Source organism: Falco naumanni, chromosome 3 (assembly GCF_017639655.2).
Source record: "Falco naumanni isolate bFalNau1 chromosome 3, bFalNau1.pat, whole genome shotgun sequence".
In the NCBI taxonomy this organism is placed as follows: domain Eukaryota; kingdom Metazoa; phylum Chordata; class Aves; order Falconiformes; family Falconidae; genus Falco; species Falco naumanni.
The window spans coordinates 60,713,280-60,730,827 of record NC_054056.1 but is presented as its reverse complement, the minus strand read 5'-3'; the positions used below and the strand labels follow the sequence as shown (position 1 = coordinate 60,730,827).

General features: G+C 39.6%; 1 protein-coding gene across 6 annotated transcripts in view; it reads right to left on the bottom strand.

Annotated features, from left to right (window-relative positions):
• Window positions 1-17,548, bottom strand: part of PPP4R1 (protein phosphatase 4 regulatory subunit 1) — a 66,287-nt gene that overhangs the window by 20,350 nt on the left and 28,389 nt on the right. For 5 of the 6 annotated variants that reach the window (XM_040587973.1, XM_040587974.1, XM_040587971.1 and 2 more), the window contains 7 exons: window positions 13,218-13,360; window positions 11,696-11,842; window positions 9,984-10,091; window positions 9,187-9,252; window positions 6,882-7,040; window positions 5,620-5,750; window positions 3,555-4,075 (listed from right to left, as the gene is read on the bottom strand). In XM_040587973.1, coding sequence (XP_040443907.1) covers window positions 3,555-4,075; window positions 5,620-5,750; window positions 6,882-7,040; window positions 9,187-9,252; window positions 9,984-10,091; window positions 11,696-11,842; window positions 13,218-13,360 — 1,275 coding nt within the window. The remainder of the gene's footprint in view (window positions 1-3,554; window positions 4,076-5,619; window positions 5,751-6,881; window positions 7,041-9,186; window positions 9,253-9,983; window positions 10,092-11,695; window positions 11,843-13,217; window positions 13,361-17,548) is intronic. The other variant, XM_040587972.1, reaches the window with a different exon arrangement.

Below are 17,548 nucleotides of genomic sequence, written 5' to 3'. Positions count from 1 at the left end.
AAGTTTGAAATGGAAACTGCTCTGATGATAGAGAGGTACGCTACAGAAACACAGAAAACACAGTCAAGTTACAAACCTAAAACCCCCCAAAACACACACAGAAACCCCCCCCACACACAAACAGTTCATTTTATGTAAGTAAACAGTAATCCGTTAGGGCCTGGCAGCCCAGACACCTGGAAGATTGGGGTGTGCACTGAACATACTATACTCTGGGGTACACGAGATGGCAATGCCTTTCCTTTCAACTGACCCTTCCCCTTGGTAGGGTATGCCGAGGTACCCCTTAGATAAAAACTCAGTTATTCTGTTCTCAACACTTTTACTATAGTGATGCAAGCAGGTGAGGGAAGAAGCAACCCATACAACATGGAAGGGTGAGGTGAGACATGTGAATTAGAGGAATGCAGAATCCAGAAAGGAAGAGAAATGAAAACAAAAAAGGAAATGAGAGAGGAAATACATATGGAGAGGGGATAGGGGTATAAAGGTATAGTAGTTGTATTGGATGTATACATTGCACAAACCACGGGGTGGGGTGGGGGCACGCAGGAAACCACCTGTACTCCTCTGACTCAAAGAATCATTGCCACTTAAACTCCAGTACCAAATATCCGCACCTGCCTCAGCTGTCAGAGACTCCCTCTGAAACCAACTAGAAGAATGGAAATCCACCTCCACTGATGGTACCATGAAGGATACCACTTTACTACCATCACCAGTTATTCTGCAGAGTCAAATAATCAAAATTCAGTGTGATCTTAAGAACCTTCAAAAACTCCAAGACAATGACCCTGGCCAATACTGTTCCACATAAGAGGTATTAATTTTCTTAAGTTTAGAAAATATTCTCCAAAACAAAACATGTTAAGAGAAAGATGCTGAAGTTGCACAGTCAAGAACTGAAAGGCTACAGGTTAAGGTTGCCTGAACAACTTAACCTTACTGACACATGCGTAACATCATACACTACAGCCTCACTCCCAAACTAGACGTTTGGTCACTCATCCCCACTTCACCTTGTGATGTCCCTAGGGTGCTTGCCCCACTTGCTTCAGAAACCAGAAGACGTGTACTTATGGGAGCTCTCCAGTATGGCAGGCCTCCGCTTACCCACCACAGAGAACACAGCATCTTCCACTCCCATCCCTTGGCTGGGAATGCAGCAATAAAGACAGGAGCACAGCATGGAAGCAGGAATCCAGGACTTGGGTGACAGCAAACCAATGAAGAAAATAAGTGCAAGAAAAAGGTCACAGGGATTTTAAAAGTAAGAAAGAGAGGGGGGAAAAAAGTAATAATTCTTAACTTGCTCAAGTCTTTGCTACTAAGAACCAACCCACTCAGTACAATACCCATAAAAATGTAACGGCTAGTCTTGCAAGGGGCAGAGGGGGAGGGTGGCAGGCAAAGACCCCAAGCACCAATTGGAACCTGGGCTATTTGGCAAACATTTGTAAGCCACATATTCTGGAAACAAAATTACTTGTGAAATTAAGAAGTTTCAGAAAATTTCTATGAAAATAACAAATTAGGACTGAATATATACACCATCAGTTTGCAACGACAGCTTTAGATGGTAAAGATGGAAGCATTATTCCTGGTATTGCCATGAGCAAAGAGGCAGTCAGGGCTCCGATCTTCTGGATCACCCAAAGGGAGTCTACCTCCCTCATGTCACAATTTACTGAGCATAAGGTCCAAAACATAGGCATTAAGTCAGCTACTCAGAGACTAAAGTCTCGATACCAACCTGTTCCATGCACACTTTAGTGTTTGAGACAAGCAGGCAAAATCCATACTATTTTATTGGTTTAAGTCTCAATTTCCTTATGCCTCAAGGCACTTAGTGTAAAACAAAAATAGCAACATTACCAAATCAAAACAGGCATGTTGGTAAATTCCAGCTTCTGAAGTACTTAGACTGAATAACGAAGAGTACAGGCAAGAGGGAGGGGGCAGAAGAGTACAAGGTTTAGGTGTGTTCCATGGGACTTTGCTACACAGCCTTGACCAGGTCAGACATACTGAACAGCATAGGATGATGACTGAGTAATTAAGAACACCCACCCCCACCCCACTCCAAATTAGAATAAATGGTGCTGGTAACCCTAATTCAAACCTCTCCTAACTTGTGAGCACTGGGAACCCATGGTGTTGACAACCTAGTAATACTTTTCTTCTACTGAAATGTGCAAGTGCTAGTGAACAACTAACTGCATAGAACACCTCTTGACACCTTGCTACAAAAAAACCCAACCTGCTCTGAAACAAGACATGAACACACACACAACAGAAACGACTCCATAACACTGGACAATTCTAGACATACAAATACATGCCTATATAAATCTTCATTAGAAGCGTTTCAGGTATGTTCTGTAACTGGACAGAACAAGGTTGTATAAAAACAAACCTGAACAGCAGTGCAAGTTTTAACAGTGGGCTTCAGAGATGGGTTCTGCAAAGACTGAGATCATCAGCAAGGCTGAAACATTTTCTTCTCTTGCCTTAGAGAGAGAGTGCCCAAAGCACTCTTAAAGCAACAAAGCTTCATCTGCTGACTTCACAATAGATTAAATAGAAACAGCCCAAAATGGATTAAGGAAAAGTTATCAGCATATCAACCCACTAACAAACAAAAATAAGCTGAAAGCAGAATCAGTTTATTCTAAAAAGTTTTTCCCACTCCCAGCTTGTCCCTCCTTTTTCTTCCTACTTTTTCTGGTACAGAGGCATGCTTTCCCCTAGGGATTCTTCAGCTCTAGAGTAACAAGGCTTGTTCCTCAGTGGTACTTCTGGGCTTTGACTGCAATGATCAAGTGCCTTATGGTATTCATAAGCTGAATAAATTCTAAGAAAGGTATCTCCAGCAGGTACATGTGAAACAGCCAAGTCATTTTAGCCCAGGAGGTGCCTCTGAGGTACAGCTCCACCAGCTGCTCTATACTTATGAAACCCTTCCACAACCTTCAAGAGCTTTTCAAAAGGAGGATGTGCACTCACTTCAAAAATTCAGTTTGGATCAATTCTCAGTTTGACACAAACTTGGCACACTTAAGACAACAACATCTGACTGCAGTAATAAAGCCGTTGCACAAAAATGGAGATCAATTCATTAAAAATATCATTGATAATGCATAAAATTAAAACAATTCATCACACTTCAATGTTTTAAAAAATAATATTAATCCGCCTTCTTATTCTGCATGTATGCTAACTATACATTAATTTCCTGATCAACAGTTTAAGCCATTGAACCATTTATTTGATTACACTGTCAAACCAAGCAGTCAAAAGTTTATACTGCTAACTCTATGTGTATTCAGTTTACAGAAGGAATCATACTACCTTTAAACATCTTTACACAAACACAAGTTCTCTTTTAGTTCATTGATTATCACAATTAAATCAAAACAGAGACAATCTCTTTGAGGACTGGAAGAAAGCAGTACTTGTCACTTCTAAAACAATGGAAAGGTTAAAGCCTAAACTGCTAAAGCAACATATGTTTACCTTCGAACAGTAAAAATGCTTCGGTATCTTTACTATACCTTTAACATCTGGATCATCTATATGGGGTTCCAAATTTTCTATCATTTCTTCCAATTCTTTCCTTGTTGCCATAGGAATGTTTGGAGACACCGGCATGGTGAGTTCCTGAATTTCTCTATCAAGTATTCTCTCAGAATTCTGCTGAAGCTCAAAGTCAATATCTATTTCAGGAAGTGGAGTCCTCCAGAAATGGAAAGAGTTGTACAATTCCTGCTCTGAAAGAGAGGTTTCCTGTGAATTCACCCCAGCCTCCCGCAGACCTGCTGTACAGCAATAAGAACTTCGCTCATTCTCGTCAGCCACTTCCCCACAAGATTCTGAAGACAAAGTGCAATGGAAGGATGACTCAGTCTGGAAATTGCTTTCCCTCTGGGAGTTATTTGACACCGTATTTTGATCTTCCATGGCATTCTCAAGTTTTGTGGAAAAATCGTCATTATCAACATTTGAAGACAGATCCTCTGTCCTGTTGTGCTTATCCTCTGTTGTGACATCTTCTGTAGTCCTTACTTGTCCACTGCTGAATGCCAAAGCAAATGAACATTTAAAAACCAAAATACACTTGTTACAAACATGCTCTTGAAAATTCACACACATGCTATCAGCTTGCTATTTATCAAACTAGTTTTAATTACCGCATAGCAAAATAAATCACAGAATGGTTGAGGTTGGAAAGAACCTGTGGGGTCATCTGGGCTAACCCCCCTGCTCAAGCAGGACCACCCAGAATCAGTTGCCCTGACAGCTTTTGAATATCTCCAAGGACAGAGACTCCACAGCCTCCCTGGGCAACCTGTGCCAGTGCTCGTTCACCTTCACAGTACAAACAAAACAACAGAAAAAGTGTTTCCTGAAGTTCAGAGGGAACCTCCTGTGTTGCAGTGTGTGCCCACTGCCTCTGGCCCTGTCACCGGGCACCTCCACAAAGAGCCTGGCCCTGTCCTCTTTGCGCCCTCCCTTCAGGTATCTGTGTACACCGATAAGATCCCCCTGAGCCTTCGCTTCCCCAGGCTTAGCAGCCCCAGCTCTCTCAGCCTGTCCTCGCAGGAGAGATGCTCCAGTCCCTTCAGCAGCTTTGGGGCCCTACACTGGACTCTCTCCAGTATGTCTATGTCTCTCATAATGGGGAGCCCCTGAACTGGACCCAGCACTCCAGCTGTGTCTTCACCAGTGCTGAGCAGAGGGGCAGGATCACCTGCCTCGACCTGCTGGCAAGGCTCCTCCTGGTGCTGCCCAGGACACCACTGGCCACCTTTGCTGCAAGGGCACACTGCTGGCTCATGTTCAACCTGGTGTCCACCATGACCCCTACGGCCTTTTCTGCAAAGCTGCTCTCCGGCTGGTCAGACCCCAGCCTGTACTGGTACCTGGGGTTGTTTCCCCCGCGGTACAGGACTTCACATTTCCCCTTGTTAAACTTCAAGAGGTTTCTGCCAGTCCATTTTTCCAGCCTACTGAGGCCCCTCTGAAGGGCAGCATGAGCCTCTGGCACATCAGCCACTCCTCCCAGTTTTGTGCCATCAGCAAACTTGCTGAGGGTACACCCTGTTCCACTGTCTGGGTAGTTAATGAAGATGTTAAACAGGGCTGGACCTTATGTTGACCCCTGAGGTACCTGACCAGTTACTGGCCTCCAACTATGTGTCAGTCACTGGTCAGTGCCCTCTGGGCCCTGCCATTCAGCCAGCTGTCCTCACTGCTTGTTCACAGCTTGTTCAGTTGATGTTGCTTTATCAGCTTCTCTTTAAGGATCTTATGGGAGGCCATGTCAAAAGCCTTACTGAAATCTAGGTAGACTATATCCACTGCTCTCCCTTGTCTATCAAGTCAGTCACGTCACCACAGAAGGTATACCCTAAGATATCTTAATGAATAGTCATGTATTTTTAGTAAATTACTGAAAGTTCTAGTAGTCTATAAGTAAGATTAGAAGTTCCAGATCTTTCCGTCTACCAAGATAAATATTAAATTTATACAGGAAAGTTAATTTTCTTAACTTGAAGCGCATGCAGAAGAAAAAACAAGGGGGAAAAAACAATTTGTAGATTTAGCAAGTTTTTTTACCTGCTTTCCTGTGCAGAACTACAATCTTCTGGGTTTTTACCATCTTCTTCTTTAAAGTACTGGCCGCTGCTGGATGGATTAGCAAAAGTTGATATGAAAGGCCCCAGAGACTGAAAAGCAGCTTGACGGACCTAGCGGACAGGGTCCAAGGTGAAAAAAAATTAATTATATATATAAAAATCTTGCTGTGCTATAAAACAAACACCTGCTACTAGGAATTGGAAGGGTCATAAGCCTACTGAGGAAAGCAACAGCAGAGGCTCTTGCCTAGACAGTCAGCCAGCTGTATACATAAAGTGCTAAGTGAAAAAAAAAATTAAGAAAAAGCAGGGCAAATCATGGGTAACTAAGCCGACTGTCCTACTCTCCACAACCGAAGAAATCACAATTACTTAGACAGTAGAAGCAGGTAAATTTGAAAGCTCAGTTAAGAATTTTAACAACTTAAAGACTTAAAGGAAAAAATTAACGCAGTGAACAGACATTTCACTACTGTAAGTCCGACTCACAATAAGCTCTGCGTTTTTCTCCCTTTCCTATTTGGCTTTGCTGTTCATTTGCTCCACCTTTCTCCTACTATTTTCTCTCTCCTTCTCAAAAATTATCTACCTCAGTTCTTATTATCTTATGAATTCTGCTGGACTACAACTTGCACAACTTTCCAGGATACAAGATCTCATGCTCCTGTGCAAAAAATGTGCTTTTGGCTCTTAGAAGAAATCTGCTCAATAACAAAAGGTTAGAGTACATCTTCAAGACAAAAGAAACACCCCCCAAAAAAAAAAAAAAAAAAAAAAACAACACACAGAGGAAAAAAAAACCGCCAAAACACCACCACCACCGAAAAAAACAGCAACAACAACAAAAAAAACACACACACAGAAAATCCCACCCAAACCAAACACAAAACCAACAAACACTACCACCACCACCCCAAAAAGGGAGGTGGTGGTAAGGAACCTGAAGAAATACAAATAAGTCACATCTAACTTTCCAGTTTTGTTAATGACTTTCAGCAATGTTAAGTCACAGACAGTTCTGTAGCTAAGAAAAGTTATCCCACTGATGGTTTTTCTTACATGCTGCATTGAAAACGTGAGGGACTCTACAAGCATTGACAAACTACGCAGTCTAAGAATTTAGCTTGAGTCGCGTGAAACAAGTTATGTTATCCACACCTATGGGGAAAAGTTCTATATGGACTATTACAGCAAAATCCTTTAAATATAACAGCTCATCAAGAAATAAAAAACAGTTCTTACCCATCGTGAAGGATCACTAATCAAGTTAATAAAAAGGGCTGACAATTTTGTCCTCCGGACTTCCTGTGATGTTGCACAAGAAACTGCCATGAAGCATTCAGCGCAGGCTTTCCTAACTCCCCACACATTATCAGAGCAGAGCTGGAAAAACCTCGGCAGCTATTAGGAACATAATGAATAAGTTTGCAAGTCTTAACAGGCAGCACTAGTTTCAAAGCAAGCTCTTTTTTCACATTCACTTCCTTCATATGCTTCTCCACCCTCATACTCAGATGCATCAGTTTAATATTTGCAAGACAAAGAACACACATTCAGGAGCACCACCCTTCTAATCAGTTGCTCTCATGTTACTTATGGATACAGATAAGGAAAATGCAGCTGTCTGAAGAACAGCAAGGAAGTCCTAAGTTTCTAACCTCATTTATAGCCAAAAAACCTAACTCCAAAAATATCCCCAAGCCCATAAAACCTATCATAAGACAAACTCTCATCTCTACACCATTCTTTTAAAGCAGGTCGGAACATTGATCGGAACAAAACTCATAAAGAATACTGTTGCATTAACGTTTTGCTTATCAGAGACCAGATTTTTTTGTAAGATTTTCACTCAAATGTAAACGACTAAACTTCCCACTGTTGGATTTACCAATTTCTGTCGTTACCCTGAATCTGGGTTCTTCACCCGGGGTGCAAGCGCCGATCCACACACAGTGTCGAGATACTTGTGCAGCGCCTGTCTGCGCAGAGATGAGTGCTAGGTGGTAACCCACAAAGCCAGCACACCACTTAACACATAGCAGAACTTTTTAGACACTTTGAACAATTTTTACAGTTGTTTAGTCACACTTCACTCTCATTGGTTCTTACAAGTCTCATCTCCACTTAAAAGTACAGTGTGCTTTTTTTTAACCATGCACGTTTGGTGGGGAGGGAGAGGGCTTTGTTAGTAGGGGGCTCTCTTTGCTTGAGAGTGGATCTTTTAGTATGCTAATTTGGATAATTCACACACAGTTCCTGTAAATTTCTGGTTAGTCTCATTAACCATTTGGTGATCCCTGAGCTTATTTTGTGCTCCAAAATGTCGTATTTATGGTCAGTTCCTTCTTCCAAGGCCATGTTTTTTTGTTAACTGTTTGTAAGGATTAACTTACATCCCTTTTTTTCAAATTCTTTCTTGTTTTTCACTATAGATGAAACGATTTGAGTGTGAGGAGTGTGAGAAATCAATTTACATCCCAAAGCAAGAAACATATGGGATGTAAATCTGCAAACGCTACTTAATTATCAAATGGCTTGAATCACACAGTACCTAGGGAAAAATGCAGCAAATGCTGTAAGAATGTAAAAAAATGCCTTGAGGGTTACACTAGCCTTACCTGTCTCAGTACCACATCTGCAAAAAGCTGCAGAGCCTCTTGCTGAAGTCACCCCTGCATTTACGCTCTCTCCAAGTCAGTCCCTCACTAATTCATGACACTGACTCATCAACCCACTGTCCACATCCTCAAGAGGAGAAAACTTGAAGAAGGATCCCTGCAACTGTCAGGTTGATTTCTGCTCCCTAGCCCCATCATGTCTCCAAGCCTAGCAAAACCCACCAGCCCCCTGGACCTGCCAGGAGAACGGGAGCACTGCTAAGGATCCTCTGCTCACTGCTCCACCCAGTTCCCTGCTTTTCCATTTTGAATTTATACCTCTTCCCTTCACTTCATTTGTTATTGCCCAGATTCATTTTCTCTGCCTTTCCTTCTCTTTCCCTCCCTCCCAGGAAGGCTGTGAGGCTTTGTTAGAGCCACGAAAATGGACTCTAAAAGATTAAATCAATGAACAGCAGCATTAAGTGATGTTTAAAGAGGCCACATAAGCCACTTCTAGCCGTCTATACCCTCCCATGCTCCTCCTGTATCTGTCATCTCTTATTGGGCATTAGATGGACATTAGAAGGCACATTCCTGCCTACTTCTTGCTTAATGTATTTTTGAACTTGAAAATACCCTGCCTTCACAGCCCAACATATTTTTTTCAGCCTGGTTTAAACCCTTCTCCCAGCTCTAGAATAGAGTGGGCCTTAACTCTAGATCGTGTGACTTGGCAAATAAGAGTTCTGTATTCATAACTGTCTTCAAGATTTTGTAAATATCAATCATAACCTCATGTCAGCAAAACTGATGAGTCATGCTTCTTTTAGTCCCTCGTAAGGGAAATGATCAGACAACTACTACATTCAGGTGCCCTTCTTCTGTACCTTGTCCAGCTGTGCTACTGACTTGTATTAAAAAGAAACATCCTTTCAGAAATGGCTTACCAGCATTTCTTCAGTGGCTTGCTGCCCAACCACGCTGCAGATATCTCCAAAATTGGCTGCACATACCTTGCAGACAAAACGCGAAAGATAATCACTATAGTTTTCATACAGCACACAAAATCAAAGGAAAAAATAAACAGCTTTTAAAACCATAAAATAGGTTTTAGTGCAAACTCAGTATCAGTTACTTCCCCATGCCATCAGATCCCATGGTTTAAAAATAAATAAATGAATTCAGACTGGTTTTCTTCAATTCAAGCTTAATCAGTCTTTTTTAATTACAAAATAACCACCCAGAAATAAAGTGAAAGGTAAAAGGGATAAAACGTGTTCTAAGTGCTGTCAAACTAAAGAATACAAGCAGTTATCAGGGAAAATAAGCTATGCAATGGCAGGGTAAAACCAAAACACAGCCTCAGCACCCAAATACCGTGCTGGAGTACTGGTTTATTTCATCTTAATGAGCATCTTTAATTCCATCTATACACAAAGATATGAGCTCAGGTGGCTGATATGCTGTATCAGTTACTGTTGGTTCACATTTTTGTGGCTACCTACACAATCATAAGGACAAGCAGAATATTTCTTTATTTCTGATAATAAAGGTAGGGAGTCTGGGAAAAAAAAATCACTGTCAAATATAAAATCTGTGGGGAAAAAAACTACAAAGAAACCCCATAGCTTTCACTTATACATGTAACAAACAAGATTTAGCAGGAAAATGTCATTTAGTCAAATGAAAGTCCCAAGTTCATGACATTCACAGATAATCCAGACCAGATGCTGATAATTCATACCTTACGAACATGAAACATTCTGCAGTCACAGCACATCTCACAAAACCTAGGAAGAACAAGTCTTTCCGTGATGTCCTTTCCCACCATGGAGGCCATTTTGCACATTATCTGATGGACAGACAGACACTAATCAGGGATGCTTGCACAACACACAACTTCATGCCAGTTAAGCAGAGGCTTTTTTCATTTGTTCTTCATTCTGATGCACATAATTTTATTGAAAATTGTGAAAAATATTGGGGAAAAAAAACATATTTTTAATTGAAAAAGTTTGGCCACTTCTAAAAAAATCCTATGGTTTTTTTTTTCTTTTTATTCTCACCCTTTCATGATGTAAAATAGCTGCAGAAGACATTGCTTTTCACCAAACTAAATCAAATTCCTAACTAATGGAGGTGAATGAACTCAGAAATTACTCTTATATCTTGCCAGACCTACAAAAATAAAAAAAAATACCCAAGAAGATTCTTTCACTGTTCGAATACTTAATGAATATATATTTACAATTAACAGAAAATTATTGACAATTAATATTCTGAAGTAACTTCTACAACTTCTGTTGTAAAAATTACAACATTCCATAATGAGGATGAGCCCCCCCCTAACATAAAATTACTGGAAAAGCATATCCTACTAAAGAAAGTGAAAGCTCTTCCCTCTAACTGCTCTTTCAGATTTTTATTAAAACTTTCCAAAAAAGAAGGTAAACTGAAATAATTTTAACTTTACTAATCACGTCAGTAGAACTATTTAAATTAATTTTCCTGTAATAGCAAATTATTATTTGTCTAACCTCTAGGGGGTTGGTGAGCTACAGAAACCTTTGTCAGGTTTCAGTATCTTCAAAACAATGAAACTGCATTAAAAAATATTCTTATTTACATTATATTTCCTTACATATCTGTAAGCTTCTTCAAGCAAGTACTAGAAATTCAGTACCAAATGCAATAATGCCCAGCTTGCTTACTGTTTACAAGTTCAGCCACATTATGGAAGTAAAATATTAAATGAGGTCTCAAGCAAAGCCAAAAGAATAAAAATAATCGTCCAGCAAAAAGCATCAACATAAATTGCAAAAATTCAAGGGAATCATCAGGGCACACATATTTTGCCATTTCTCCTTTATAAATTAAATTATTTCCCTACTGTTTTAATTTTACACATAGTACTTTATAATTATTACGGTTGTGTCTAATGCAAAAAATAAATACACGAATCAACAATGAATTACTCAACTCAGATGCTTATTATTTTTTCCAATAAAACAGGACAAAATCAATAAAGAGAATAGACATAGAGCAAAGTCCAACAGAACTCAAGCATTAGATTTCCCACTGATTGAAATTTTCCACAAATGCAATTTAAACCTCCATAGAACAAACCAACCTGAAAAAAAAAACAAAAAGGAACAATAGCAGATGCTTTGAATTATTCACTTAATTATGAAATATTAATTAAATAATTAATTTAACATTAATCCCACGTGCTCCCTTGTCCAGCTGGGGTTTTCTTTACAGCATACATAAGCTACTGAATCTAAACCCAACCTTGAGTGTAACACAGCATGGAAAAAGTTACAGATTATTTATGGATATTAGTGTAATTTTTTTGCTTTAATACCACATGGATGTGCAACTTGGAAACACACTACCATGACTGCAGTATCAAGCATTCAAGCAAACTGTACCATGTGATTTTGTATTGTTACTTACAGCCACAGCTTCCGTTTTCACATCATCATTGCTGTCTGGAGCTGTCAGATCTATCAGAACAGGGCATACTTTCGTCTCCACATCATATCTCTCTATGAGTTCTTGCTCCAACAGAACTAATAATGCTGCCTGGCTTGTTTTTCTTACCTATCATAAAAAGACAAAAAAACAAACCAAGGAATTCAAAGAGGTTTTTTGTTTAAATGTATGTTCTTCATTCTGGAAGCTGTACCTATACACTGCCACACACCTATACTAATTGCACTTGTCGAGAGGAGGAGTGATGCAAAAGCAGTTTTGCAGACACTTCATGTTTGAAACAAACTGTGATTGAACCCAAGAACACTTGCATATCTTAAACTAAGGCAATGCTATTGCAGAAGTGCCCACCTACACACTTCCCAAAACACAGGACAGCGATGTCAAAAAAAGCAGTCATGGCAAACCTCATGCAATATATAAAGAAAAGCAGCACGACTAATTGGGAGTAACAAAGTTCAGAGGAATGTGACTTTTATTAAACAAATCCTCTTTTTCTGAGATTAACAAGTTTGGCTGCTAATGAATAACTGTGTTTATTTTGTATTTTAAGTTCTGAGACACAATTTTGCTTAGTCCCACCTAAAAAAAAGTCTGTACAACAATAAGATATACATTAATAATGGACTTCACACATGGCTAACCCCTGCCTCTCTTTAAAAAAAATCATTAGAAAAGAAAACATCACATACAGCAAGGGGCTATATACTGCAACATAACAATTTTGAAAACACCTTTGAGATCTTTGTTTCAGAGCAACCCAGCCAAATGAACTACGGAGTATCAACAGAGGTTAAGACAACAAAAAGAACCACTGAATCTGCAAGCAAGACAATATCAAGCAGATGGCTGTTGTATTATACAAGAATCAGCAAAACAACTACTAAGAGCAATAGGTTTGGATACCTATTTTTAATTATGGAAAATTTAGAAAGGGCAAGACAGCAGTGGGGGAAGAGAGACAAACTCAGAGGCCTAAAATTCTTAAACTAATGTATCAACTAGGATTAGTCTATTCTGAAATGATGTGGAGAAACCTAGAGAAAGCTTTAGGCAAGCTAACTCATACCTGCAGAGCAAGTTCAATCTGAAAGCTTTATTGAATCAATATACAAATAACTGGTCGCGAAGGCATAAAAAGGAGCTAAAAAAATTGAATTATACCAAGGAGTCAGTTCTTCATGACTACTCTTCCTTTTTGACAGAATTTAAATTATGTAAGCATCTCTAAATGACTGTTTGATTTTGTCCATAAGAATACAATACCAGATAAAAGGCCCTAAATCAGAACAGATCATGTTAGATGTAAAGATGTTGGAAATTTTCTTTAATCCAGAAGTTCAGAGTGCCATGTACTTCATGTTAATTCAAAGTCTTTTTACCCCCAAAATATTACACACTTCTGTGATGCTAAATTACTTAAATTTAACATCACACCCGGTATATTCAACTAGCTAATAAACTGTTTGTAAGAGACACTTACCTGGTTATTTTGGTCTGCGAGGTATCGTACCACAATAGGCAGTAAGTATTTGGAAAAAGCATATGGGATCGAAGGTCTGTTTTCTTGACAGAACATAGCAATATGAGGCACCTGTTCCATCAGTTCTGCCCGTACTGTTGGCTCTGTCAGGGTCAAGATATAACCAAAAAAGGCACAATAAATGTTTACGAGGATACTGCCAGATACTGTCAGAACAAACTTCTTACAGTCCCGTACACACAAAGTATGTTCTCAAGTGTTCACATCAGTAAGTTTATGTCAAGCTTAATTCTGACAAGCACCATCTTTTTGCAAAACCAGGTACAACTACACTCTGTATTGCTAAACTACTAAAAAGATGGGTCCCATATTCTTAGTAAAAAAACCCAAGAGGAGGTATAAGCAAGCAAGCTACCAAACATTACAAGTATCAGAATCTGTCTGAACTCCCTATGAATGCCACCTATTCCAAAGAAACCTGCTGAGCAGAAAGTCAACCTAAATTGGTACTGCTACGAGAAGAAACAAACTGAGGGGGCTGTACACAGCCCCTCCCACTTTTTCAAAGGCTGCAGATGGGAAACAGAACAGAATGAGGAACCATCAGACTGGGCAAAGAGGGATGGAGGGCTGAGAAGCAACTGACAAGGAGTTAAGACCAGCAACTAAAAGGAAAGGAGACTGGAACTTGCTGTACAAGAAACTGGAACCAGGGCCCAGTGCCAGGACTGGAGGGACTTACTCCCACCTTTCCCAAAAGGCTACTATTTCAAGACATGCCCAGGACAAGATCTAAGGGTACGAGAGGCTCATGTCACAACACTTATCACTAGGATCTCATTCTCTCTTCTTAGGACTCCTGCCTTACTTCTTGCAGTAGACATGATGACTTGGGGTGGGGGGCAGGAAGGAGGGAGAATGAGGAAGATAAATTTGGCTGAAGCTGTATGTTTGGCAGCGGTGCTTCTTAAATTGTTTCTGAATTTCCTTCAGGCAGTTCCCACCCTCTCAAAGCCAAAACCTGCAGCACCATTATGCCAGTGCAACTGTTCCTGCAGCCAGACAACAAACCATATCAAAGAACTCATCTGGCTGACACAACTTTTGTCCCACCACAGCAGCATGATTAAACAGCAAGAACTGGCACTTAAGATTGTTCTCCCTCTGCAGTCACAGATTTCCCTCAAGTAGCAGAACTATGTGATGACGGAATCAAGCAAGTGATGGTAACAGAGGGCACTGGGACTGCTTACTGTGACATTACCATCAAAACAGGATGAAAGAAGCAAAATGCAGAGAAACCCAAGCCATTCCTTTGTCTAGCACAAAGCTGTGCAAAATGCTCAAGCCAGACTCTTCACAGAGTAACTGCACACTGCTCATGTGATTGCAAGTCTGAACTCTGCGTCTTCACTGCTGAAGAAATACCAGCACTGCAATCAAAGCAAACAAAAGAGATCTGTATTAAGCATATCGAAAGCTACGTATAAAGCTTTAGACACTAGGCACTCAAAGCAGGCACACTGTTTTGACTGTGATACCTCTACAGCTTGCCCACTCACTGGTAAAGTAATGGTAACACTTCCTTTCCCCAAATTGGCTAGATTTGTTGGGAAATTGAATTCATAAATTTCTTTATGAAGCACTCCAGTAAGAAAGCAATGTGTATCAAAACCATAAGATCCTTTTTTTCCTCAGAACAGGGTTCATCTATTATGCTGCACTTAAGAGAATGGCCACGCTACCTGACAGTACTGAAGAGCTGCTCACGTAAAGTGAGCCCCCTTCTTCCACAGCTACTAAGCAAGCTCTGGCTTTGTGAGGAACACAGACAGATGAGATGGTACAATTAAAGATTTGAAAAATTAATGCCCAGGAATGAATTAGAACTGTAAAGTCACCCTAGTTCTTACATTCCCTAACTTTTAAGTACATGGCTTTGCAATCTTAGCAAGGTCAATTCAAACCAACCAACAAACGAGCACTGTGTATGTAACTGGCTGTGTAACGCAACACCATAATTCATTATCAAAAAGGCATTTGTGCTGTTCTCGGCAATTACTGCTGCTATGCAAGAACCTGAACCTTAAGCTTACCAATTCAGATAAGAGCTCAATTCTTCCAAATGCTGAAGCATATGTTCCAGTGTGTACTGAATAGAGCCTAATCTTGCAGTCTGATGAGGTTACAGTAGAGCTTTTTTTGCAGTATGTTTTCTAAAGACCCAAGCAACAATGCCAAAAATCTCCACTAAAGATAAGGCACTTTCTCATTCCCTTCATCCATTCCTCAGCTTTGTCTTTAGCTTAGACAGGTGGCAGCTCCAAATACAGATTCCAGCAGGCTTCAATATCTGACAGTATCCACCATTTCAGCTTAATCTTTTCTCTTTTTATAACCAAATGTATGGTTTGGTCATCACCACAATGAATGGATCAAGGCATTATCACTCAGAATTACTACACACAGCCTCTTAAAGCAGAAGGTCATCTAGCTGGGGAATACATCTATATTACATATTTTTTTACACTGTACAATACAGTCAGGAATAGACTTTCATACAGTATAAAGAACATCTGGGTGGAGAATTTTGCTTCACATCAAGACTTAAAGTTTCTATTTTAGGCACTCTGGAAAATCACCGTGTACAATTAGGTTCTCCATAACACTTGCTTGGAACAGTATTTTTCCATTTAGCAGAGGAAGTGTCTTTAAATACTACTCTTTTCAAACTATGTCCTGAAGGTACAAGTCTATGCCTTAAAGTAGCAGGCTACTAGGGAAAAAAAGCTGAACTTGTCAAATCAAATCTGAAAACAAATATTAATATAAAAAATTTGATCTCAGAAGCAAACTCATTTTTCTTCTTATTCATTAGCACTTTATTTCATTCTATCAGGTCTTGTGCATTCTCTAGATACAGAATTACACTGAACTGAGTTAGAGAAATCAAGCAAAACTAAGAGAATGACAGAAGAAAATGAAAATAGACTTCCCTTTCTTCTGTTTATGAAATAACTTTGAAAAGAAGGTGCCAGAATGACACAGTTCTACCCCTCTCAATTTCCAGGCCACATGAAGCTAGCAATATATTCCAACCAGTGTCTCCAGAACCTGAGCAGATTTTGATCTGCACACACCAAACTTCAATTTAGCTATTTCACAATTCACTATTTAAATCAACATTCCAAACTAACTCCAAAAGCACAGAAGTCATTAACTGCTCCTTCCTCACCCATGAAAAAACATTTAAATGTCCCTTAGAAATTGACACCATCTCTCATGTAAGCCAACCGCCAATATATTCATCTAACTAGTCCTAGCACAGCCACTTAGCTTTCCTACATAAATTTGTAATGTTTATTTCATCCCTGCTGAGGCTTCAGTTCACTTCGTATTTCACTTCAGCTGAGAGGAAGTAAAGCACCATGGTTACCTGTCTACTGGAAATTAAAAGGGGATTATTGCAGGGCTGCACAGTACAATACCAACTAATTGCTCCAGAACAGTTATTTGCAAATGAAGTAATTATTCCAGAGCCAGCTCACAACCAGATTTATTTCACAATAGCTTATTCTACAACGTACAGTATTTAAAAGAAATTCTGCAATGCTTTCATTATCCAAAAAAGACGATTCTGGAATACAAGCAGCAATCAATTCCCCCTGCATCTGTGAGGGGCTGTAAGGTTTTTGTGTTATACTTGCATATGAAGAACAATTACTGGTGACGTTAATGCTGCTTTAACTGACATTTTTCATTATTTTTTTAAGTACACAGGAATATTATTAATATTAACATTTGTTCTTGTTAAGGGTTGTGAGTAAGAAGTAAAGGTGTAAGTGCATAGCTTCACATTTACACTTACATTCTTTAAAAAAATGTATCGGTGAAAAGCAAATGAGAAATGCTAGAGAGAAACAAGCAGCACAGAAAACACCTTCATTCCCTTTCCCCTATATAGATCCCTACTTCTGTATTCAGCCTGAATATAAGGTCCACAGTATAGTAACCTGCCAAACTGCCAACAGCACAGCAATAGTACTGGATTTGTATACACACCTGTTCTCAAAGTGACTGTCATTTGCACGATCAGAGACAAAGTTTAAATAAATTCTAGTTTGTCAACTCAAACTTTAGCTATACCCTTCTTTCCCAAATATAACTTTCCCTTCCCCTCTTCTTTTCTTTCTAGGGTCATCCACGTTTTTAATTCAATTACTCATTTCCCATTTCATCTGTCCCTCCAACTTTCATATCTTTTTTGAAGACAAAACAAAATCTGGACAAGTAAAATACACTGTATCCAGGGCCCATCCCTTTGAGCTTAG